A 26,080-nucleotide genomic window follows, 5' to 3' on the forward strand; every position below is an offset into this window, starting at 1 on the left:
TCCATAACCATAAACCCTGCCTGACCCTGCACTCCTGCAGATACCCCCCTCACAAAACTGAACAGTCAAACCATGACCAACATACCCCAGCACTTGTCAAAGAAATACTCGAACTAATACTCAACCAGCAATCTGCCTAAAACCGTAATGATACACAAAAACACCGCCACCCAGAAAGGTAGGCGGGGAAGACACGCCTCCCTTTCTGCCCCCCCAACCGCGAAGCGAAAGAGAAACAAGAAAATCAGCGCTGCATGGCCAATGCCCGGGCTAAGACCTCACGAAGCTCCAACAAGTAAAGATCTATGCCCACACGGGACAAATGGACTCCATCATCCCTAAATAACTCAACAGACTCAAACTTAATGTCCCTGTGTGAAATCCTGCTGAAACCAAGGCTCCTACAGCAACGAGACACCTCTGAATTCACTTTCTTCCTAGCCCGATCGACAGCCCTGGGGTTCACCGCTCCTCTCCATATCCTACGAGGTATCAACTCTGTCCAAAAAACATGACACCCAGCCCACAGGTCCTTAATGAGGCCTAAATCTCGTTTCATAGCTCGCAGCAAGACTACACCTTTCGTCGCACATAGGTCATTTTCTCCCAAATGAATAACTAAAATATCCGGGCATAAACCGCCCACCATGTTGTTGTTCAAACAAGGGATTAACTCTCTCCAGAGCATCCCGCCTTTACCCTTCCAAATAACGTTAAACATTCGATCATTGAAACCAAGTTGTTCTCCAAAGTAACTCCTCGCTGCCTGGACTCTGGCCCACTTGACAAAGGAATGCCCCACTATCCAGACCGTTACCACCGAGGAGCGAGGCCCAGCAACGGATCCTAAAAAAGAAAAAAGAGTTAGAATCATGTGAAGGAGGACGACGCATGCGCCTCCTCAGCCGAGCTCCTCACATAACGCTGGAAACAGTTGGAAGACCAGCGCCCCAAACGCATAATATCCCTCTCGGACCAACTTCTGTTAAAAGCCTCAGTGGCTGCACCTATTCGGAAGGAGTGAGTACCATAGAGATTGCCATCGAGACCAATGTGCTGTAGAGCTTTGCGCAAAACCATTCGTAATTGATAAGGTGTTACAGGGGTGCCATTGATATGTTGGAAAACAAGGACTTCATCGCCACCCCCACATAATGAACGCCAGCGCCGCGCCAGCAGTAGAGGGCAAGTAAGCTTCGGAGCACGCGCCTGTAACCACACACCTTTCCCCTTACCTGTCTGATCAGTTTTAGAACTGGCCAACCAGACGTGAACTCCCTCATCATAACAAAAAACGTCCTTCCAAAACAATCCACACTTATATTTTGACCCCAACAACTCCGATACCCTGAAAGCCCCAAAAAACATGAACGCCATCAGCATTGAGAAAACACATGCCTCAAAATCATCTGAACAAACTAAAGGCAAAACTGTGATTAGTCTGGCAAGAACTTGCCAAGATAGGGGGGCTCTGGATCTACCCACGTGCCCTTGTTCCCTGGCCCAACCCTCAAGCATCCTCCTACCAATTTCCCCCGCTGATGGAGGATAGCCCCACAACAACTTCCCCATGAAAGCAATCCCCGCCAGTTTCCCAGCAATGGTTACTTTGGTCAAACCCTTATCCATGAGGTCCAATATAAAATTGACAACATCATCCGACCGACGCGACAGATCCTCCCTTCTGACAGCACCAGATTCCAGGAATTCCTTCCACGCAAGGGAATACGCAGAACGCGTAGACACAGACAAAGAACCTACCACCAATTGTACGACCCGACCTCGCCGACGTGCCACAGATGACTCGGCATCGGAGTCGGGGATCTGTCTGCGTCCCTCGCCAGTCCACGGAATCTCCCCCACTGTGAACGAGACAGAGCATCCGCAATGTCATTGTCCACGCCAGGAATGTGTAAGGCACGAAAATGAATATTGTGTTTCAAACAACCCAGAACGAAAACTCTCATAGGTTTCAACACTTGTTCGTCCCTGGCCGATTGGCGATTCACTATCTGCACAACCGCCATGTTATCTACACGAAACAGCACTTTCTTGTGTGCCAATTCCTCCCCCCACAGGGTCAAGGCGACCAATAAAGGGAACAGTTCCAGGAAAGTGATGCTGCGACCCCCATTCAACCATTCATCAGGCCAACGTTCTGCACACCATTTGCCATTCCAAAAAAGCCCAAAACCATCACTGCCAGCAGCATCCGAAAACATTTGTACATCCCACTGAAAATCAACATCTCTGACCAAGGGGACACCATTGAAAGAATTCAGGAAAAACTTCCACATTCTCAAATCCTCCTTAACCCCAGCAGACAGACGAACACGATGGTGGGGCAAATGATGACCTGCCAAAGCCCTGCCCAGTCTTCTACAAAAGATCCTGCCCGCTCTCACCACTCTGCAAGCAAAATTCAAATGGCCCAAAAGCACTTGAATTTCTTTCACCAACACTTTTCTCTTTGCAAACATCACATCCAGTAATTCAACCATGTTGACCCTTTTGTCCTCGGGCAGGCGAGCTGACATAACCACAGAATCTATTTCAATACCCAAAAAGGAGAGGACAGTGGCAGGGCCCATTGTTTTCTCGGGAGCCAAAGGGACTCCCAGATCCTCCATGAGCCCTTGGAATGTGTCCAGAGCCTTCTGGCACTCCGCGGAGCCCGGGGATCCGACAAAGAAAAAGTCATCGAGATAGTGCGTTACCAGTGAATGACCGGATTGATGGGAAAAGTACCATTGCAGAAAAGTACTAAAACACTCAAACAAGGCACATGATATGGAGCAGCCCATCGGCAGAGCCTTGTCCACGTACCATTTACCAGCGAATTGAATACCTAAAAGGCTCCAATCGTCCGGGTGGACAGGCAACAACCGAAAAGCAGACTTGATGTCACACTTAGCCATCTCAGCGACTGCGCCCGCGGTCACAACAAGTGACATGGCCACGTCAACCGAAGAGTAAGAGACAGACACTGCCTCTGGGTCAATGAAATCATTAACAGACGACCCTTCAGGCCACGACAAATGTTGAATCAGTCTAAACTGTCTTGGTTCTTTCTTCGGGACAACTCCAACCGGTGAAACAATCAAGTTATGGATCGGCCAATCATGAAACGGGCCAGCCATCCTTCCTTCATGTACCTCTTTATTAAGTTTGTCTTGTACCACTGTGGCATATTCAGAAGCTGATTTTAAATTGGCAGACCACCTCCGTTCCCGAGAACCTAAGTAACCGAGCCGGAACCCAAACTGAAAACCTTCCAACAGTGTCAATTTTGCTGACTCATCTTCGAAACCATGTAGAGCAATGCGCAGCCTTTCTAAATTAACTGGCGTACGAGCCCTTGGACCCAGCACCCTTAGCACCTCTGTATCCCCTTCCCCCTGAAAATTGTGATGTCGTATTTGATGTTCCTGAAACCGTTTGCTTTCCATGTGGGCTCTCCGATGGCTGGTTGTCCCAACACTTGGACAACGGGTGTTTCCTACCACAACCTGAGCATTCATGTTTAAATTTACAATACTCTCTGGTACAGGTGCCCCTATTAAATTCCCAACAGAAACCAGACCCTGAGTGCAAGGTTGCAGTGGCCCCCACCCCTCCCCGGGTGGGCTTCCCCTGAAAGGGCCGGTAAACTAACGGCAAACCACTGGCCGTGAAAATGGTTTTCCCCCCTGACGCTGACCCCATTGTGTGTTGCCACAAGTCATTATCCAGCTCCCCCCACTTAGCCTCAGGGTCCCAAGCCATCCTGGCCCTAAATTCCTCATCATACTGAGACCAAGCAAAACCACCCCCGGTGATCTGCGCCTTGCGAATGACGTCCATGCATTTAAAAAGAGACACGCTGCGCTCAGGGAACTTTTCGCAATATACACTGGCATAAATCAAAAATGCAGCTGTCCAGTTTTCAATATTCAAAGGCACTCTAGGGCGTTTAGCCAGCTCAAACTCCTCCTCCTTAGACCCCTCTTTATACCGGACTTCCCGGTGCAGTAGCTTAAGTAGTTCCACATACTCACCATTCCAAATGCGTTCCTTGGTACTTAACATTAGATGAGCACCTAACGGTTTCGTAACCCCCATGTAAGGCATTTTCTTGATTTTTAATTCCTTACTGGCCACAGGCTCTTTAACATTGCTGGAAGCACCAGCCATAACACCACCTTCCACCTTGTTCGTAACGTCTACCACATCATCTGTACCAACTGCAGTGTCTTTTACATATCGCCCTTTGACCAGACGGCCATCACCAATAACCACTTCGGTTTCACCACCTGTACCCACAGACACCATCATAGGTTTGGCCTGTGTGGCTGATTGCTCACCTGGCAACAGAGAGACCACTCTCGCTGGCTCCGCCCGTGGCGCCGAGGTCAATGCATCCGATCTGCGAGGCGCCCTACTCGATGGGCCGTGCTCTCTTCTCCCTTGCACTTGACTTTGGACCACTGGAGCCTGTAAAACACTACGAGAAACATGAGAGGGCACCCCCCCTTCTGGATCCCGCAATTCACCTTCTTCAGGACTCTCTTCGTCGTAGTCCAACACCACTGAATCGACACTGGTATGCAATAAATCACCACGGGTCTTACCCAACCCGGTATCCACCACCGTACATTTAAATGATTTTGAGACTCCAGGAGGGGGAGCAGACTGTACGCGCCTGTACCTCCCTGCGCGTTGACTCTGCAGCTCCATAGCCGCCGGCAAGGCCTGCCACCTATACCTGCTACTCGTTGGGGCCAGCGGGGTCACGCCAGACCCTCGTGTGTTGGCCGCGGCGGGATCCCTTGGTGGAACAGAGAGGGCTGCGCTAGGCACTCTCCTCACTTCCCCTTGGCGAGATGGGACTGGACCGCGCCCTGCCAAGTCTGGACCTCCGCACCTATTCCTATCCTGAAAAGAAAAAGTTTGGACTGGTGTGCTAGGGTCCCTGAATACAACACCTGAAACAGACCTTGACCTCCGTAAATTAGCATCAACAAACATCCCTTGACACCTCTCCAAAGAACGTCCCCTAATGCAACCCTTCAATGGCACTCCCCTAACCGGAGAGTCGCCTATCATCTCCTCCTCATCACTCTCATCCAAGTTAGCGCCCGCTGCCGCTGAAGGAGGGGCCTGCAAAGGGACCCCCACACCCCTCGCGTGGCCCTCAATATCCTTGTGAAAACCACGCTGCGCCAAACCTGCCGCACCGAAATGCTCCCATCCAGGAGAACCGAACATGAGATAAGGACCTCTAGCATCCCCGTGCACAGGCCCTCCACTCACCTGCCTGGAAAACCCCTCACGCTCCAACAACGTATTTGATAAACCCACAGCCCCTGCAAACCTCACACCGGGGTGAGCCAACCCCACAAAATCATCCACCACAGCCCTACCAAGTCCCCCCAACCCTGGGCCATGAGCAGGTGCAGACCCCCGACTCTCACCATGAAAGGCTCCATGACCCCCCTGTGACAATCTCCTGTCATCCCTCCGCAAACGGACACGCCCCTCCTGAAAACCAGGAAACACAACAGCCCCTGACCTTGAAGAGTCCTGGCCCAAAACCTCACCAGACATAGAACTACTTTCACCCATCTGGGCCCACTCACCCTCCCCTCTGGATCCGCCTCCAACAGACAAAGCAGCACCCACATAAGAACCAGGGGTAGAGAATAATAACGGGCTGCCCACATTACTGTCCAAATCCCCATGAGCAGAACCAACATCCTGTGGAGAAACAACCTGGCCCGCATGAGGCTCCATACCAACCTGTCTTCCCAACCCACTTGTAACAAACTGGCTAGAAACCCTAACATCAGCCACATCCATCCCTGATACAGCAAGGTTTGAAGGGGTTAACAACATCCCAGCGCGTGGGTCAACAATCAGCTGTGTCTCTGCCACAAAATGCTGTGCAATATCCAAATTCGGCATATTGTGCTGCTGCTCTGCCCCCTGCCAATCATTCAATTGAAAAGAGCCCCTGCGCGCCCCTCGCACCGGCACGACAAGCTCAGGCTCCACACGGCGCTCCCCTATGGGGTCAGAAGCGGAGCGCTTCTTACTCCCTCTCCGCCCCCCCCTCCCCCGCTTGGCCGGTAAAACAGGAGCGGACGCGAGCGCTTCTGCCCCCAAACCTTTCCCTGCCCGCCCCGCCGAAGAAAACACATGCGCGCCAGACGCCTGACCGGGCTGCATGCGAGCCGTCTGCCCTGCCGCCGGAGCGCCTCCCGCCCCACCCCGGGACTCAGCAACCGCCAAAGGGGCCGGTCCCGCGCCAGCACCAACAACTACGGGAGCGCCCAAATTTACTGGCGCTCCCCCCTCCCCCGCCGCCACACGCGCCTGCCATGAAGGGGCCGGTTTCCTCGTACGGGACCGGCCCCTGTCGCTTACCTGGGTCGGGCGTCTCTTCTTCGGCGACGAGCACGCCAGTACCGCAGCGACCACGCCAGCCGAAGCCTGGCGCTGGGGACGCGCCGGCACTCCTCCTGCCAACAGATCCATGCGACCTGCCTCAGCTAGCAGGCGCATCGCTTCGATTACACGAGCATCCTCCATTTCAAAAATTGAAACTACAATAAGCCTCACACAAAGCCAAATAAACGCCTCACAAGTAACAAACCCTGACAAAAAAGCTACAAGCCCTCCTAGCCACCAGGTCACCAAACCTAAAATGGTGGCAGGTAGGCAGAGGAAAGGGGATTTATAATTGGGCTATGCTGGTCCTACTAGACCAGCCCAAATCTAGAATCTTCTGGCAACTTCTTAAAGGGAAACCCCTCGCAGCCCTCCCAAACCGCCCGGGGGAGGGGACCTCCCGGCGGTCGGCTCCCTCCCCCAAGCCCCCCCTGCGTGCAACCTTAAACATCCCCGCTGTCAATACATGGGGGGCATGCGCGCTAGGGTGTTCCGAAGATGAAAAACTGATAAAGTACAGGTGCGCTTCACGTCCCTTCTACTACTCCTGGCAAAGAGAGCTATAGCCATGCACTGACAAGCTCCGTGGGGGCCCCCAGTGGAGGCTTAGGCAGGAGCAGTCAAAAAGTGGGGTGCCACAGAAGAGGCCGCAATCCGAGAGGAGTAAGGGAAGGGAACACGCAAACTCCACATATCCATGGAATGGGCGCAACTCCTATTTCAATTCAGCAAACTTCACGAGCAGAACCAGCCGAGGCGGCCCATGCCCAAACAGCATCCGCCACACCAATAGGACCAGTGGGTTTGGTGGGTTGACATAACGAGTTGGAGCACACAACAATCGCAGATGCCCCGTCACAGTCCACACCGGGGGCAATAGCCCCAGAACCCGGCAGAGGCTTTAGCCAAGCTCCCCCTCATCAACAGTTGCCAGCCTCCAGAGTAGCCCCACACACCTGCAAAGAGGACCTACTTACTCCCCTCCCGTCTGCACACACACCCTCCCTCCCCGTCAACCCTTAATCAGTACCCTAGTTCAACACCCAAGTTCTAAGTTAAGGATACAAACCAGTGGCTCCAATAATGGCAGTAGGGGACAGGGACCGATGCCCACTCACTCAGGAAGGATACTAAGACTCCCACAAGAACCATGGGTAGGCATAGCTTCACAACCAAGCTTTTGACCCATAGGCTTATCCCAGGACACATATGACTGCCACAGATAGAATCAACATATGTGTAACTAATACCGGGCCTGTGCTTACATGTTGTGGCAGCTATGAAAGAAAGCAATCACCAATGTACACTCAAATGCCTAAGTTGTCTCTGTCTACCTGTACATGTAAATCAACAATGTAAACATTTTTCATGCTTCACTGTACCTAAAGTTTTAAAATGTAATAAAAAAATGTAAACAAAAAAAATCTGAAATGGGGACTTTGCAAATACAAAACAATGAAAAAATTAGCATTTACATTGCAGTTAAATTAAACAAGGTCTCCTCAGATTGAATGGTTCTATTCTTTATCATAAAAGACATATGGGCTGATTACGATTTTGAAGGTCTCACAGCAGGCTGCCATGCCAGCGCCCCTTCTGCAAGACCGCCAAACCAGTAATTATGAGTTTATGAGATTATGAGTTTAATCCTGGTGGGCAGTCCTGCAGAGGCGTCCCCACGGCGGTGACATTTTAAGGCTCAAAGGAGAGCCATAGAAAGGCAGCGCTGTGGGAGCGCTACAGCACGATCCTCAACAGGGAGAAATGCACCATGTTGTGAATTAATTCATATGCAGGAATTAGGGGGTGCAAACTTGCAGCAGGGCACAACATGTTCCCACATGCATGTACCCCCCTCTACAGAGGTGAGAGTTACCTCACTGCCACCCTTTCCGTGGCTGGCTGACCACCGTGGATAGGATCACAGTAAGGCAACTAGTAATATGCTTGGTGGTGCCACATCAGCACACCAGCATATTGCACCTCTGACCGCTGCAACACCACTGCAGGATCATGGATTCCCAGCAGTTGCAGTGGTCCTGTGGCGGTCTGAATGCCCAACTCCGAATACAGCAGTCAGGCTACAGGTGCTGTGTGGAATACGGTTGCTGCACGCCATTACGGATTCGGCGGTCCAACTCATAATTAGGCCCATAGTTCCCCTTCCTGTGAATCCTGTGATTATTATTGTTTTTGATAATCAACTTTATTGGTTTTTAGGAAACAAGAAAGGAGGAAAAGGTTAGCGTTGACAGCACAATGACAGGTTCGTAAATAAAGCATAATGAGGGTGTTGGTATCAAAGTAATACTGTAAGCACAACGGTTGACCACTTTACATAATGCGCAAAAGCAGGTCGTCAAAGGCCTGAGTCCATCCTCATGGCTCATACTAACCCATTTGATCTGTCCATTTACCCCATACTCTTTGGAACTTGGCCGGGCATTTCCCGGCTTCAAATAGGGGTTTCTTCTGAGCGGCGCACTAGTCCACTCCACGGCACCATTTAGCTTTTGTGGGAGGGTCGGGTTGCGTCCAGGCCATGGCAGTATCCCATTTGGCTACCATGATGGCCGTCCCCAGAAACAGTTTATCAGCCTGGGATCCGTCCAGACCATCCATACTGCCCAGAAGGAGGCGCATAGGGTCACAAGGTACATGACAGCCCAAAATGTGTGTGAGTCTGGATACTATCTTGTCCTAGTATTTTACAAGGCGGACCAAAACCAGGCCACATGGTATAAATCTGCTGGTTGGTGTCTGCAGTGTGCACATTCAAAATAGGCGTGCAGTCCTGCCCTTTGCAGGTGCGCAGGGGTGAGGTATGCAGTGTGCAGGTAATATATCTGGATGAGTCAGAGTCTAGCGGAGGTAGTGATGGTTTTCGGTGCCATAAGGGCGTCCCGCCAATCCTCGTCCCCAAGGGGACCCAGCCAACCCTCCCAGCAAACTCGAATCAAATCCAGGGACCAGGGCTGTTGTTCGTGAGGGTGCGGTACATTGTGAGATGCCTCCCTTCCCCAGATTCCCCATCATGACCTGTGCTTCCGGCGGACTGAAATCAGGAAGCGTGGTACCTGCCGAAATGTGTACGGTCAGGGCATGGCATAGCTGCAAATATCTGTAGAATTGTGAGGCATGCAGGGAGAAACGGTTGTGTAAGTCCAGAAAATACCTTATATGGTCTCCCACCCACACATCACCCAGCTGGGAAACCCCAATGTAGTCCCATTGCTTAAACTCTTGCAGCTTCGCCACTTCACTAAACCATGTGCCTTGCCAGAGTGGTGTTTGCCGGGTCAATTTGGAATCCCAATGCGTATGGCATAGGGCTGAACGCCAGTCCAGGAAAACTGCTCGGGTCACCGTTGGGAGCGTTTTAGGGATGGGGGCTCCGTACATGAGAGCCTGGATTTGCGGGAAGTCCATTCCACAAACACAGTTCTATAAGCAGGATCAGACCACCCGTCGGTGAACCAGTCATGGAGGACAAGCAACCTTGAGAACAGATAATATAGGTTGAGATTTGTCATACCCATGCTGCCATTGATGGACAGGAAGCGGCATCGGTTAAGGGTGATTTGTGGTCTCCCACCGCCCCATATGTACCCTGTGATCATGGCGTCAATCTCTCTGAACCAGCTTCAGGGATATTGGAAGGGAGTGTTTTGAATGACATATAGGAACCGAGGGAGGATCATCATCTTAAATATTGCCACCCTTCCAAGCGGATTAAGCGGCAGGGTTTGCCAGCGATTAAGGTCCCCCTTAGCCTTTTTAAGAAGCGGGCTAACGTTCAGTGCCCATTCTAGCTCAGGAAGGAGAGCCACCCATATGCCTATGTATCTAAACGACTGCCACCTTATGGGTATGGTAGTCTGCCAGTCAAAACATTCCCTGGAGGGATGAAGAGGTACAAGGGTCGACTTGGATTTGTTCAGTCGTAGGTCTGACACCCTCTCCAAAGCTTGAAGGGACAGGAGGCATTTAGGGCCGGAGCAGGCTGTGTCTGCTAAGAAAAGCAAGACGTTATTGCTACATGTATTTTGGAAAAATCAATAAAAACAAGTTTAAAAAAAAAAGAAAAGCAAGAAGTTGTCCGTGTAAAGTGCTATTTTGTCCAAGTGGTGACTTCCCCAGTACAAGAATTGGCTTGGTAGTTTGGTTTGCCCTGTTCCCATCATGCACTGGGACAGGAACAGACTAATTTGCATGTAGCCGGGTTCTGAGCTGGGATGGTGCAGTGAGCTAAAAAACGGTGATGGATCAAGCCCTGATCTCTTGACTGGATAGGAGTATTCTGCATCATTCAGAAACTCTGTCCATCACCACCCCCTTTTCCAAAATCGACTTCCCCATGTCCAGCCTTGAATCGAATCATCGGCGCGGATGAGACATGCTAGGGGTTCCATCGCCGGAGCGAAAAGGAGTGGGGAGAGGGGGCAGCCTTGTCTAGTACCTCTTTGAATTGGGAATGTCTTAGAGAGGGTCCCATTAATCAGGACTCTGGCTTTAGGATTAGAGTACAGGATTCGGACGAAGCGCCGAAACTGTTGTCCCAGACCCATTAGTGTCAGCACCTCATTGAGAAAGAGCCAGTCCACCGTATCGAATGCCTTCTCGAAATCTACAAGATGGAACCCTAGATAGGGGGTGAGTGCCTGGCGATTTGCAAGCGCTAGATGGAGGCCTCTTAGGCAATGTTGGGTACTGCGAGCCGGCATCAAGCCGCACTGGTCCGGATGGATCAGCTTGTGTAGGATCGGGCGCAGGCTTTGAGCCAATATCGTAGCGTAGATTTTGATTTCAATGTTAATTAGGGAGATCGGTCTGTAACCTGCACAGGTGGACGAAGGCGGTTGGGTTTAGGGGGATGACCACAATCGTTGCCGTATTCGTCTCTGGGGAAAATGCCCCAACTACTATCACATGCTGGAACAGAGCTGAGAGATGGGGAATCAGGAGCTCCAGATAGGACGTGTATTATTCCTGAGGTAAGCCATCGGGCCTGAGGTCTTCCGGGACGCCAGCTGGGAGATCGCTGCATCTATCTCCTCTAGGGCGAAGGGATGGTCCAGGCTAGCTGCGTCTGAGTGTGCGACAAGCAAGGAATGTGGACTTGCAGAGGGTTGGTAAAGCTCAGGAGAGTACCCTCCAGTATACGTGCTGAGTATAGACCAGTGTAGTAACCCACAAAAGCCAGCGCTATTTTGGCTGAGGCATGGTAGACGGCTCCAGAAGAGTCACAGATTTTAGGCACTATTTGGTTTGCCAGTGGGTATGAGGCCAGCCTGTGCAGGATCCTTTATCTACCCATCCATACATGCGGGTGACTGATTTGCGTGACAGCAGTTTAGCGGACTCTAATGAGGTTTGTTTAATTTCTTCGCGTAAGGCTGCCAGCGGCCTTTCTTAAGCTCCATTCTGGGTCCTGACACTGTCGGTCTCCAGTCGGAGCACCTGCACTTCGAGGAGGGCTATGTGACTATCTTGGATCTGCCCTTGTGCCTGAAGGTGGCTTTTGGCCACACTTCGGATGGTAGCTTTGCCTGATTCCCAGAGGATACTTGGTGAAGATACTGGACCCAGGTTCTTGAGGAAGTACTGCCGAAATTCCTCCCCGATAGTCTAATGGAAATCCTTGTTTTGGAGGAAACAAACTTTTAGTCGCCACATAGAGAGCAATCCATCGGGAGCGTCTCCCAGCTGCATGAGCACTGCTGAGTGGCCTGAGATTCCCCAGGGATGGATGGACATGCTGGTTACGCGCCAGCCATCCAGGTCTGGCATGAAAATCATGTTGATACATGTGTGGGAGTGGTGCTCCACTGAAGTGTGTGTGTATTGGGAGACTCGAGGGATCCAGATCCACCCTATGTCACAAAACCCAAGGTGGTTGCCCATTCGGTCAATTTCTTGGTGTGTGTCAACCTGGATGGGGAGGGGATGCCTGTACTATCAAGGTTAGGCTGCATGAATAATTTGCCCCCAAGGCAGAGTGGAGATAGTGTCAGCAAGGAGCCGCAGTGTTGAGGCCAGTGTCGCAGGAGGGATGTATATGGATAGAAGATTAAGCAGGGCCATCTTTAGGGCGGTGCGACCGGTGCCACTGCACTGGGTGCAGACTCTTTGAGGGGCGCCGTGTTTGGAAGTATTTTATGGCTTTAAAAGCACCTGCTGCTGCATTGCTGGCCTCTGCAATTTTCCTACAAAAATAAAAATGTCAAGATAACACAGTGATTAATGTTCATCCTGGAGAGAGAAGTAGTTTTGTTAAGTGGAAGTTTTAACTCATTTTATGGTAGCAGAGAGAGTTAATGTGCCTGCTGCAAAGAATGTGTACCATGCAGATCACAAAGTGCATATAGTTAATAAAGGCCCGTTCTTTTGTCAGAGAGATCCTTTTGGTACTAGCAGTGTACATGTTGAAATCCTAACATGGTACAGCGAGCTAATAACTGTCATCAAAGAACTGCATGCAAAGTGCAAAGTATAGATTATTGCATTATGATGTTTTCCTCCGTCTTTCATTATTCTAATGTTTCAAAAAGGGTTCACTTTGGTTAAAAAAAACCCTCATTATTAAATGTCGCCCCCAACCATGGGTTTATATCTTAAATCCTGAGTCTGTGCTTCGCCAGACCAAGCACTCTTAAACTATAACGTCTACCATTAAGGGATGACATGTGACTCACCTTATAGTCTTCTGGGTTATGTAACCTTTCCTATACAATGATTTACACACATATGATTGATTGTCTCTGTGTAATGTGTGCGTGATGTAAAGTGCTTTGACGCCCTACACTGATATAGGTGGTGCTATATAAAAAATTAAATACATCTGAGAGAGAGAGTGGTTATGGAGACTTGAGGGGGCACTGTTAAAGGGTAGTAGTGAGGGAGTCTGTGGGGGCACCCGTGGGGGTGCCACCAAGCATTGTCACACAGGGCGCCACCAGTGCTAAGCCGGCCCTGAGATTAAGTATGTAACAAAACAAAGACCAATGCTGAGAAGTTCAATGTACCGACAAATAATTCAGAAAATAGCTGTTTTGAATAGAGCAAAAACAACTTGCTTAAAGTATAGCAACATGCGAGTTTTATTCTCTTTTTGTTTTTTTGAATTCCTTCACTTGTTATGACACTATTTTAGTGCATGGAAATACAAACAATTTTATATACAATATATACATCAAAAAACATAAATCACAATAAAACATTTGCACACTTCATACATGCTTGGCCATTCAGTCATGCAAAACGCATTCACACAAAATGACCTAAAGAAAAAAGAAAAAAGAACAATGGGTCCACGTATCGGTTGTGGATAAATGGAAACAACCCTTTGTGATTTTCAATTTTTAGAATCTTCACAGTTCACAGTTCAAAAAGAGTGTCCACATCTCTTGTTGATAGTTAAAGGGCCGTTGTAAACCACCAATTGTAAGCCAGATACGGGACTGGGTCGGTCGACGCGTTTCAAACCCCTATTTAATGATGGGGTTCTCCTCAGGACCAAAAGGGTTCTTAAGCCACCTGGTACATGATCCAACCGTGAAAAAGTAGATTTCCAAACACAAAGTAACAAGGTATTTCCAAAGGATAAAGTGCTCGCGGGGGCCGCTGGAGTAATGGCTTCTAGCTCGCCAGTATTTCCATATCTATCCTTATTGCTGGGGAGGGGGCTGGTCCGCCGCGGTAGAGAAAAGGCGTCCGTCCTTCACTCGGGTGTCGGGCCCTGAGATTAAGGGCATTCCCACCTAGCGTCCCTGAGAAAGTCACAAATCTCCCTTGTGGGTCCCTATGGATGTGAGAAGGAACAAATGGGAGGGTCTTTTTGAGAAGGGTGGCCACCCCCGGGAGCCACTGGTGAAGCCCAAGTGCCACACCCTAACAAAGCCATAATGTGCCAGAAAGGCACAGTGGGACCCCATGAGATGAGTCTCCTGAAGCAGGAGGATATCAGGGGAGTGTCGCTAGGTATATTTCAAGACCTCGATTAAGTAGGCCGTTTACGTTCCAGGACATGACCCGGAGAGAGCTATAGCCTTGGTTTATGTGCGTCATGAGGAGTAGGTGATGCAGGGGGTATGGTGGATCGCACCCTGTGACACACTAGATGCTAAGCGGGTGCAAGCCCCAGAGCCCTGCCCAATGAGCGGGGCTGCCATGCGTATGAAGTAATCTTGTGTCGAAGTGCTCTGTGCTGTCAGAAAGAGGAAGGTAGTGTGAAACATAACACTAAACAGTGGACAACGGTCCTGAACCCACCCCCCCTCCATCACCCTATACTTCTGGAACTGAAGCATCTGTCACCCAACAACTTAAGAGGAACAAGCTAATCAATAGCACTTATCACAGGAGATGCATGGTGGACCCCTCCACCTGTGTCGGATGCGGATGTGGCAACAGCAGTGTCAAAGGTTACAGTACGATACTGCAGGGGATTTGTTTCTGACGTTCAGGAAATAATGGATTCCTGTTCCTTTGCCGCTGTCCATCTAGGGGATTCTCAAGTTACTGGGCTGCGGGAGAGATCTGAATCTGTGGCCGCCTGGTCCAAGGCGCCCGTGGGGATGTAGTTCCTGGTGGAATCTTCTGTGGATCTGTGTCTTTGTTGGAGTTGGGAGCTCTTTAGTGCGGGATTGTAATTGGGCCACCTGCTCCTTCAAGTGGTGCACGTTGTCCTCCACTGTGGAGTGGCGGGAAGCAGCCTCCGAAATACGGGACGTTGCATTGCGCGAATCGTGTCGGAAGAGGGACATGACGATGCAGACCTCTCCAATCTTCTCCTCTACAGAGGTCCGGGTCGCGTTGATTGCCTGCAGAATTGCGGCCACGTTATTACCTTGGAGGGATAGGCCACCCAACGCCCCTTCTGTGAGGTCGCGTTCAACAGTGGTGAATTTGTCTATTTTTGTTTGTGTTTGGGAGGTGGAGGATTTAGGGCCTCGGTCTCCCCCCAGGTTTGGTGGTAGGAGTGATATAGTGGGATCAGAGCTGGGGCATCCCTGAGTCGGTCTCCTGCTGTACAGCAGTCACTAGATTGTTCGGCTCCCTAGTGGTGTGTGAGAGTGAAGGAATACCAGGATTCAGGCTGAAAAGCACATGAGCGGTGGAGCACCTTGAGTTCAGAGTGCGCAGCCACCTTGAAGGGTCATGTGGGTAGATTCAGCTGCAGGGGCGATCTCCCCATTAGGGGGCGAGTGCGACCCGGGGTCGGAGTAGGAGCTGAGTTGCGATGTACTGAGGTGTCATTCTCGAAGGCCGGCGATGAACCTGGATGGGTCATCAGCATGGTACAAGCAGGGGGTCATCGAGCCGGGCCCCTTTTATCTGTGACGTGGAGCAGTCAGAGGGCCTCAGGGCAAACCCATGAACCTCAGGGTTTCCTGTGTGAGGTGCCAAGCGTGGGGGCCTCTTCAGGGGTAAGGATCAGTTCGGATGGTAGAGCCTGAGGGAGTGCGCTAGAATCCCTCCACCTCCAACCCATACTTCCCGCTGGGTAGCTCACCTCTCAAGTCATCTGGATGGCCCCCGCCTCAGGCCTGATCAACGCACCTCCAGCACTAGCAGCTCCCTCTGCCTAGGGCCCAGCTGGAAGAGAGGGAGTAGTGCAGGCCTCCGGGCATTTGAAGTGTCTAGGGCATCATTTCAATATGTACAGCAGTTGGCCACTGCTTCAGGCCTGTGGTGTCTGGGGCCTCTGGCTCCGGCTCAGGCCCAAGCCGCAATCTCTCCTTCAGGGGAGGGGGAACCTCCTCGGCCCGTTTCTCAGGGCAGTCGAGGGCTTCCGAATCCACCTGCCGTCCGGCAGGTCCACTGGCAGGGGGCGCCACCAACGAAGATCGGTCAGCTCAGAACGACCAGGCCCCGTGGCCCGCCTCCAGTGCCAGAGGGGGTGAAAGCCTTCGGGGATGCAGGAGCAATTGGTGCACTGTTTGGTCTCAGACTAAATTCAGGAATTCAGGTATGCACTATACCTGGGAATTCAATCGCAGCATCTACTAAAACTGCAACGTCTGCAGAACGCCGCTGCAAGATTGGTACTATTCACAAGGCCATTCCCCAATCACACAGCCAATATGTACTATGTGACCACTGGATTTATATTCCAAACAAATTTATTTTCTTTTTCACATAATTTCCACACAATACGCGTTTCGAACTTTTTTGCAGAATCTTTCCCCCAGTCCCCGTCCTGAAGAGAACCTAGAACATCCAGGTTCGAAACGCGTCGACACCACCACCCTGTGGCTACAATAAAGGGTGCCGCTAGGATGTAAATCATATTACCACTCTGGACCCTAGCTTTGCAACCCTATAGAAACATTATACCACAGGCTCTTGTAGACAGGCAGGCTTGGTTTTTCGATCTCAATCCCGCCTGTCTTTTGGTTTTTTAGTTCCTAGGACTGGTGCCCTTTCTTTGTTTATGCACTAATTTTTGCACTGTATATAATTGCAATTCAATTGGACCATTATATATTCTATTGTGTTTTGGTGTGTTAAACCAATTTTGCTTGATTCACTGTTGCAAATTTGTAAATGTGTATGTTTGTAGATACTGTATATATGAACCTTTTGATCTGACAGTGGTTCTGTTTGTGCCTGTTTTTCTAAAATATTGTGTGGAAATTATGTGAAAAAGAAAATAAATTTGTTTGGAATATAAATCCAGTGGTCACATAGTACATATTGGCTGTGTGATTGGGGAATGGCCTTGTGAATAATCCTGTCCAGCCACCTTGTTCTGTTTTTTCCTATTGTTGAGATCCGGGCTGGTCAGATGTAGGATCCGATACCTTCACTGTTTCACAGTTTGGTAGAGCGGGCGTTTTCTCGTATGGTGTTCCACTTTATCTCGACGTATACATTTTTGGTCGATTTTGTACATTCATTGTTAAGAGGGGGGTGCGCCCTCCTGTCAAATAGACATGGCCGAACAGGACACTCTATCGTTCAGTGAGGATCACATTAAAAAACTCCTCTCTGACTCCACTCTTTTCTCTTCCGTTAAACTCAGCAGCACAGCCAAACAACTCAACTTTGCGGAAAAATTGACTAGACTTCGGAAAAAACATGTTCGAACGGAGCTCCATGGTCACTTCTTACTTGCCAACCTCAGAGCCGGAACCATTCCTTGGGGTCTCCAAATCAAGAATGTTCCTGTCATCTTTACTGACGATCCGGTTTATCGCAAAGGGTTCAGCTTCATTAGTACCAAATGCAGTAGGGATTTGATGGTACACACAGTAGAAACCGCCCAGCGAATCCTCAAAAAAGAGGAGGAGGAAATCGAAGAACAACTCCAAGCCATCAGAGATAACCACACTGAAACTGAGGCAAAAGCTCTTCTAGAAAAGATCGAAAAAGAGTTGGTGACATTCAGGGATAATACCATCAATTTTAAAACCTCAAAGTTTGAGAAAGATCAAAAAAACTTTAACATTGAGATTGTGTATCCCTACTTGAAAGATGATTTTTATAGTAGATCTGACTCCGTTAGATACCTGAATACCAATCAGGGGAGATCTAAGAGAAGATTTACTACATTCTCTGAGACATCCTCGTCTGAATCAATGGAGGACTCTGATGCGGGAGAAGGCACTTCGAATAGGAACCAACAAAACAGAAATACTCCAAAGAGGCCTTTTTTAGGCCAGGGCCAACAGCAGAAGCGGACGAGATTCAAACCCCAATGGGAGATGACCACACGCAAGAAACACTACAACTCGTGAAACCATCTGCCATTATCAACATCTCTGAAAAAGTACTGACAAGAGCTGAACAAGAAGTTTTGGAAATGGGCCTATCGTTTGTACCTGGGGTCCCTATGGATTTTCCTAAAATCAAACTGGAAGTCACGGAATTCTTCCGCAAAGTCCGTTTGCGATGGTTCTTCAAGGACTCTATTGATCAAGTCTCCACAGAAGCCTCCGGCTTGAGGAACAAATCTTCCTTTTGTCCACCCAACCACAATGTCTCCAAAAACATCATAGCTTTTGAACGCACAGTCATGTCTTCTTTGAACACGTTGGAGAAGAAACGTCCTTTCGTTCCTAGAAACATCACGAAAAAACACAGAGAAGCCATTCAAGAACTCAAGACTCAAGGGCGTGGCTTAGGCGCCGACCGGGATGGCCGTGTGAGCCTGCAGCTCCGCGCCAGGTCTCGCTAATAATCCTGTTTTATGCCCCTTGGTGCCCCTGGAGGCACGTCTCTGCTAGTCGGAGTGCTGCTGGGCCGGTGGAGAGAGTTGGAACTCCGGTGGGACTCTGATGACGGCAAGCGGACCGGACCTCGGAGATCAGAGGCACCGGCCGGCTAACAAAGGAAAGATGGCGGCGAGCGGAGCTCGGAGGCATTAGGAGCTGTGTCCCTGCTCGGTGCTGGCTCACCGGAGGCTGCCTCGCGGAACACCCAGTGCGGAGAACGGACGGAGGCTCCATGCGGGGAGGACCGGTGGGGCTCTTGGCACCCCGCGATACGGGGAGTGCAGCGCCCCTCCCCCTTCCGTCTCCGAGCACCCCGACGAGGGAGCCTGGAGCATAGAGGGCTGCTCCGGGGCTGCGACGCGGTTGTTTGGTGGTGGCCTCCTGCCCTGGGGACTGGCGGGGCTGCACTGCGGGGGCCGACAGAGGAGAGATCAGCCGCCCGGGGCACGGAGCGACGAGGAGGTGACGGCCTGAGCGGCGGTCGCAAGAGAGTACCTGGACCTGGGCCCTTCTGGTCCTTCTGCCCCCACGTGAGTGACTGGAGCTGGGGAGACCATCCTGGGGGCCCGTCTGGAACCCGCTTGATGCGTGGCCTGAGCGTGCGCGGTGGGTGTGCTGCATGGGTAGCACAGATGCCTATGGGGAACTGATTGGGGCAGTGGATAAGCTGGGCCCTGGATAATGCCCGATTGCCTTCTCGCTGCGTGCTGGGGGGTTGCCACCCTGGTCACGCAGAGCGCTGATGGCCCCAGTCGACACCCGGCCATAGCCCAACGCAAAGGAGCTGCGAGCGGAGAGACGCCCATAGGTGCTGCGGGGGAGTGCTGAGGCCGTGATTGCAGCTGATGAGCATTGCATACGTCGTGCTTGGGGGCCAGTGAGGGGCTCCGGGACCAGAGGAGACTGTGCAGTGACTGCGGTGGCCTGGGTTGACCCTCGGCAGCGGCCCGAGTGTTCCGCGTGTTGCGCCTAAGATGGCCGCTCTGGGCGAAGCCCCGACTGCACGACAAGGGCGCGACGACGCACTCGCTCTAGCACAGGGAGACGGCAACCCTCCCCAGCAGGAAGCCTCACTGCAAGAACAAAGGCTGAACCAGCGCCTTGATGCCATCCTGGAGGTGATCACTGCGACTAAGGACTCGCTACGCCAGGACATTGCGCAGGTAGCTACAGGATTGGGACTACTGAGGGCAGACCACGCCAAGCTCTAGGAAAGAGTGAAGACGAATGAACAACTGCTCCAGGAACTGAAACCGGCGGTGGTGACTGCGGAACATAAATTGACGAATGTTCTTGACCGGCTGGCGATTCTGGAACGGCGGGCGGAGGATGCGGAAAGTCGCAACCGGAGGAATAACGTGAGGGTGGTGGGCCTTCCAGAAAAAGTTGAGAAAGGGGACGCTGTGTCATACATGGAGACCTGGTTCAAGTCAGTGGTGGCGCCGGAGGGGCTGTCTCCCTTCTTCTCTCTGGAAAGAGCGCACAGGGTTCCCGCCAGACCACCCCTGGAGGGCCGACCACCTCGGCCGATGGTGGTCAAATTGCTGCACTATAAGGACCGCGACCTACTGATACAGAAGGCACGATCCCAGGGCCCCTTCCAGGTGGACAATAGCAGGGTCACGATCTTCCCAGATTACACTCAGGAGGTTCAGAAATGCAGAGCTTCCTTTCTATCAGTAAAAAAGGAACTACGTGAGGAGGGGATCCAATATTCTTTGCTCTTTCCTGCGAAACTGAGAGTGATCATTGATGATAGGACCCACTTCTTCCAGACCCCTGAAGAGGCGTGGTCGTGGCTGGAACTGTATCGTGCAGGGACAGATCGTGCACACAAGAGCGGGAGGGAGCGGCCTCAACCGGTACGGATTAGAAAATCCAAGCGTATCCGCTCTCGGAACAAGCTGAAACAGACTGAGCGAGAAAAGCAAATGGCGGCGGACAGGATGGGAGCGCTGGCTGCGACGGCGAACATCACAAGATCGCAACAGGAGAAGACATCTGGAGGGTCGGAGTCGGAGGAGGAGGGGGAGAAATCCGGGGGAGACGACTCAGAAGCGGGGAGTGCGGGGGGCCCGGTGGTCACACCGCAAACCTCAGATGGTATGCTCAATGAGTGAGGCTGGGGAACGCTGGATAATCCTGTGGTATTAGCTGGTGTGGACTCTCCGGACATTTCTTGGACTACCAGGTATGGGGCTGCACGAACAGTATGGGGCCATGGGCGTAGGGTTGGGGCTCCGCCTACCCCTGGTCGGCACTCCATTGACCTCTTGAGGCCCTTAAGGCCTTCTGTGGTGGCAGCCACAGGCTAGTACAATGTGTGGGGTGTTAATGGTTTGGAACGGGGCTGAAGCTGGGTTATTAGGTCCTGTCCTGGGGAGTTGGGTCTGGGGGGTTGTTGGGGATGTTTTGAAGGGGTTGTACAACTGCTGCAGTGCGGGGAAGAACTGTTGCCTGAGACTTTGGTTTAGAACGGTACATCATGGGGACATTACCTAATTTGAAATGTATCACATGGAATGTTCGAGGGCTGCGTACAATGGTGAAACGTCATAAGGTGCATGCTTACTTAGTGCGGCGGGGTGTTCAGATAGCAATGCTACAGGAAACCCATTTATCCAAGAAAGAATGTGGGGCATTGCAGAAGAGGTGGCATGGACAGGTTTTTGGCACAACATATTCAGCGTTCGCTAGAGGGGTGCTGATATGGATAAGAGCAGGCACGCCGTTCCAAATGACGAGTCAGCGGATTGATCCTGAGGGCAGATATGTAGTGGTTGAGGGGCGACTTAGTGGCAGAGAAGTGGTCCTGTGCAATATTTATGCCCCCAACTCTGATCAGGCCCATTTCTTTGAGAGTTTGTCAAGCTCTCAGGCCTACTTCTTGGCGGGCCCTCTCTTGCTAGCAGGAGACTTTAATTCAATAACTGATGTGCAGCTGGATAGGTCGCATCCCCCGTTGGTCGATTCCCCGGTGCGCAGGCTAGCGACCCACAGGAAGGAGTGGCAGGAGAGGTGGGGATTGAAAGATTTGTGGAGGGAACAGCATCCTGAGATTAGGGATTACTCCTACTTTTCTGCACTTCATGACTTGCATGTTAGGCTGGATTCTGTGCTGTGCAGCGGTCCCCTAGCAGCGGTTGTAACTCAGTCTGAATATTTGGCCAGGACCATATCGGATCATAACCCTTTACTGATATCAATGCAGTGGCAGCAGGCGAGATCAGCGGTTCCGTCGTGGCGGCTGCGGCCTGATACACTGGGAGATCAGGTGTTTAGCGACATGGTTCGACAGGGCATAGACTGTTATTTTGAGGAGAATGGAGGCTCGGCCTCGACCAGAACGGTGGAATGGGATGCAATGAATGTGGTGGTGAGAGGGGTATGTATGGGCAGATTTTCGACTGAGAGGAAAACAGTTTTGAACGATCTTGCAAAAGCGGAGGAGGTGTTGAGAGAGCTGGAACAACGTAGGCCTGAGCGGCCGGACTTGCAGGAACAAATGCTGCGGGCGAAAGAAGCAGTGGCGACTGAGACGGAGCGGCTGCGGTGCTATGATTATAAGGCGTATGCTACTAAGGTGCATGAGGAGCGTGATAAGGTGGGTACGCTCTTGGCCAAACTAGCTGATCCAGAGCCTAGGGGGTGCCCAGTCATGAGTATACGAAAGGAAGACGGGGAGGTGGTCTATTCCCAATCAGCGGTACTGGCACAATTTCGATCCTATTACACGGGCCTCTATGAAAGCCATCTAGAGGCGGAGGTCTCAGAGATAGACGAATACCGGGATCCGATCCCGTTACCGGTGTTGGATAGTGAAGAGGCAAAAGACCTGGGGGGTCCCATAACACTGACGGAGATAAGAGGGGCGATAAAACATATGGCACGAAATAAAACTCCGGGGGTAGATGGGCTGCCAGTGGAATTTTATGCCAAATTCGTAGATCTATTAGCACCTCGATTGGTGGTGGTGTACTCGGAAGCGAAGAGGATGGGGTGCTTGCCTGAATCTATGAGGGAGGCACTGGTGGTACCGCTGCTGAAGCCGGGCAGAGACGCATTGGACGTGACCTCATATCGCCCATTGTCCATGTTGACGGTGGACTACAAGATATTGAGTCGCATCCTAGCCGCCAGGTTGCTGCCGCACATGACCACGTTGGTGCATAGGGACCAGGCGGGATTTATACCGACTAGGAACACCTCGATGAACATACGTCGTTTGATCCGCATCATGGATGGTGTGGGGGCGTCGGAGCTTGACCCTGTGGTATTGGCGGTCGACATCGAAAAGGCTTTTGATAGTCTCGAGTGGGAATATCTGGATGGGGTATTGCTGAAGTTTGGGGTAGGTGACGGTTTTAGGCGATGGACGAGGGTACTTTATTCGTCAGCGACGGCGCGGGTGCGGCTGGGGCCTATTGTCTCGTCGGCTTACCCAGTGTGTAGGGGGACGAGGCAGGGATGCTCGTTATCCCCTCTGTTGTTCGCTTTAGCAGTGGAGCCATTGGCAGCGCAGGCGAGATCGGGCACTGCATACAATAGGATAGCGCAGGGACTGGAGTCACACTACATATCGTTGTATGCCGATGATTTGTTATTATATCTGGCGGACCCGGTGCAGTCGCTGGAAGGAGCAGTGGATCTGCTGAGTAGGTTTGGCCAACTATCGGGCCTCAGGGTAAACTGGAACAAGACCTGTGTATTTCCTTTGCGGAAAGGGATGCCCAGTCCGCCGCTGACGAGAGAGGTGGAGTGGGAGCCCTCCTGTTTCACCTACCTGGGGGTACGCATTTATCATACAGCCGAGGACCTCTTGGAAGGGAACGTGGAGCGGTGTATTCGTGGGCTGAAAGGCTGCATGGATTTTTGGGCCTCCCTTCCGTTGTCGGTACTCGGACGTGTGGCGTTGCTGAAGATGGTAGCCCTCCCACGGCTGCTCTACTATTTCAGGACACTACCGGTATGGATCCCGCAGCGGGTTTTTAAAGATCTGAGGACACTGGTGATTAGCTTCCTATGGGGGCATGGGCGGCGCAGAGTTGCATTGGACACCCTGACTCGACCTAAGTCTGAGAGGGGTATGGCAGTTCCGGACTTTGAATTATACTATCTGGCGGCCCAACTCCAGATATTGACGCAAAATGTAGCCAGAGAATTCAGGGGCCCCGAGCATGACCGGGGGCTAGGCATCCAGAGGTGTGTCTTGTCCTACATAATAATGCAGCAGAAACTAGACATGAGAGAGCTTACTATAGAAGAAAGAACGCTTAAACTATGCTGGCGTAGGAGTTTAAGGAGGACAAAGGGGGACCGCCCATATGCGCCGGAGATACCGCTAGGGATGCTGACGGCGCTACCTCATGGAGGCGATTGGTCCCAATTGTTAACGTGGGAGGAGCTGGGCCTGCAGGTAGTGGGGGATCTGTATGTGGAGGGAACACTGGCCCCCTATCGGACGCTTCAGGAACAATTTGGTCTACCGGACGGGACTTTCCTGCTGCATGCTGCGGTGGTGGCAGCGATACAGCGATACTGGAGGACAGGGTTGGGGGAGCCAGAGGTAGCAGTGACATGCCAATATGTGGTGATGGCGGCGGGCACAGTTAAAGCGGTGACTTGTCTCCATAATCGACTGCGGAGTGAGGGAATGGAACCACTGCGAGCGCTGAAGTCGCGATGGGAGGCCAGCGTAGGCAAGCCCATACCGGACACGGTTTGGAGCCAAGTATTGCAAAGGACTTGGAAGGGAACGAGGAATGCACGATTTCAACTAGTGCATTTTTTCATTATCCATAGGGCGTACCTGACACCGGAGAGGGTAAGGCGGTATTTCCAGGCGCTCGATGCGGTGTGCCCGAGATGCTTAGAGCCCGAAGTAGATCTGGTTCACATGCTATGGAACTGCCCGAAACTTGGGGCGTACTGGCAGGCGGTGGGGGAACTCCTAAATGCAGTCACGGAGCGGGAGGTGAACTTTGACGTGACAGCGTGTTTGCTCCTCTGGTTTCCCCATACCAAGAGGACAAAAATTACAAGTAAATTTATAGACCTGGGTATTATGCTGGCTCAAAGAGAGATAACCTGGCACTGGAAGGCTAAGGAAGGCCCGTCTGTGAGGAGGTGGATGAATGAGTTGTTGAAATGGTCGAACTGTGAGAGTATTATCAGGATGCGGCAGGCCACTGGGTCTGGCAAGGAGAAGTGCTTGGAGTTAGCTAGGGCGTGGGAGATGGTGGTCCAGGCATTGCGTGATTATATGGCGGAGGATGAAGAGGGAGAGCTGGGATAGTCGGGTTCCATGTGGACTACGCGATGGCGACTGGATCCTATAGGGGATGTACTATGGTGGTTGCACGGCTTATCAGTACCCAAATCAGCAGCAGTTGTGGGGGGGGGGGGAAGGGGGGGGTTGTTCTTGGTAAGAGTAGTTAGGCACCGAGCTGTAGCTCAGAAGGATCGATTGGGACGGTTAGGATTTGATAGAGTGCTGCTGTTGGCGCCCAGGAAGTACACTGGGACCGCTGGTGCAAGGGGGGGTGGGCCTGCGGGGGAAAAAGCGGATACGACATGATATAACCGACCGGATGCCCGAACAGGGCTTACACTGAGACGTCTATTGGAGCACGGTACTGTTGGTGCGCCGCCCAGTCTCCGGGATGTGGGATAAATGGCTGTGTAGTGTTTTGCTTTCCCTTCAACGTCATGATGTCATAAGTGTAATGGTTGGTCTAACTTTGAGAACATGTCTCTAACTCTGCAATAAAAACAAATTTAAAAAAAAAAAAAGAACTCAAGACTCAACAGGAAGCAGTTATCAGGCAAGCAGACAAAGGGGGTGCAGTGGTTCTCTGGTCCAAAAACTGGTATCGAACTGAAGGGCGGAATCACGTGTACAATCAGGAGTGGTACCGACGGATCACTCATGATCCAACTGCACAGATCCAGGACGAAATTAGAAGACTTGTCAATACCGCCAAAGAAGCAGGGATCCTTGGACCCAAAGAATCAGAATACCTTGTTAAGCGACATCCACGGACCCCTCATTTGTACTTTCTCCCCAAAGTACATAAGGACCCCTTAATACCTCCAGGACGCCCGATAGTGTCCGGTTGCGATTCAGTGTTTGAACCCATTTCCAAATTTGTGGATGTATTCTTGAAACCCCTTGTGGTTCAGGTGTCATCCTATCTCAGAGATACCATGGATTTTATAAACAAGGTGGAAGGGTTGTCATTTGATCCCACGCGCCAACTGTTAGCCACCATGGATGTGTCATCTTTATACACACAGATTCCCCAGCAAGATGGCCTGGATGTCATGGAATTATATTTGGAGAACCGACCACGTCCACACAGGGTGCCCACTGAACTTATAATTTCTTTTGCAACCTTGGCTTTGAAGAAGAATTTCTTCACCTTTGAGGACGA

General features: G+C 51.4%; 1 protein-coding gene across 1 annotated transcript; it reads right to left on the bottom strand.

Annotated features, from left to right (window-relative positions):
* Positions 1–244: 244 nt before the first annotated feature.
* Positions 245–5,247, bottom strand: LOC147697220 (uncharacterized). The gene is made up of 2 exons (XM_086933313.1): positions 4,344–5,247; positions 245–846 (listed from the first exon to the last, which is right to left on the bottom strand). The coding sequence occupies exons 1-2, from the start codon at positions 5,245–5,247 to the stop codon at positions 245–247; spliced, it is 1,506 nt and encodes a 501-aa protein (XP_086789439.1).
* Between the last annotated feature and the right edge of the window lie 20,833 nt (positions 5,248–26,080).

This window comes from Lissotriton vulgaris, chromosome 8 (genome assembly GCF_964263255.1).
Source record: "Lissotriton vulgaris chromosome 8, aLisVul1.2, whole genome shotgun sequence".
Classification (NCBI taxonomy): domain Eukaryota; kingdom Metazoa; phylum Chordata; class Amphibia; order Caudata; family Salamandridae; genus Lissotriton; species Lissotriton vulgaris.

Bases quoted from the DNA above. Each gene is read 5' to 3' on its own strand.
- LOC147697220 (XM_086933313.1), bottom strand. From the start codon at position 5,247: ATGTTCGGTTCTCCTGGATGGGAGCATTTCGGTGCGGCAGGTTTGGCG. The intron at 847-4,343 runs GTGAGCAATCAG...TTTCTTTTTTAG, and splicing joins AGTGGTCTCTCTGTTGCCAG to GATCCGTTGCTGGGCCTCGC.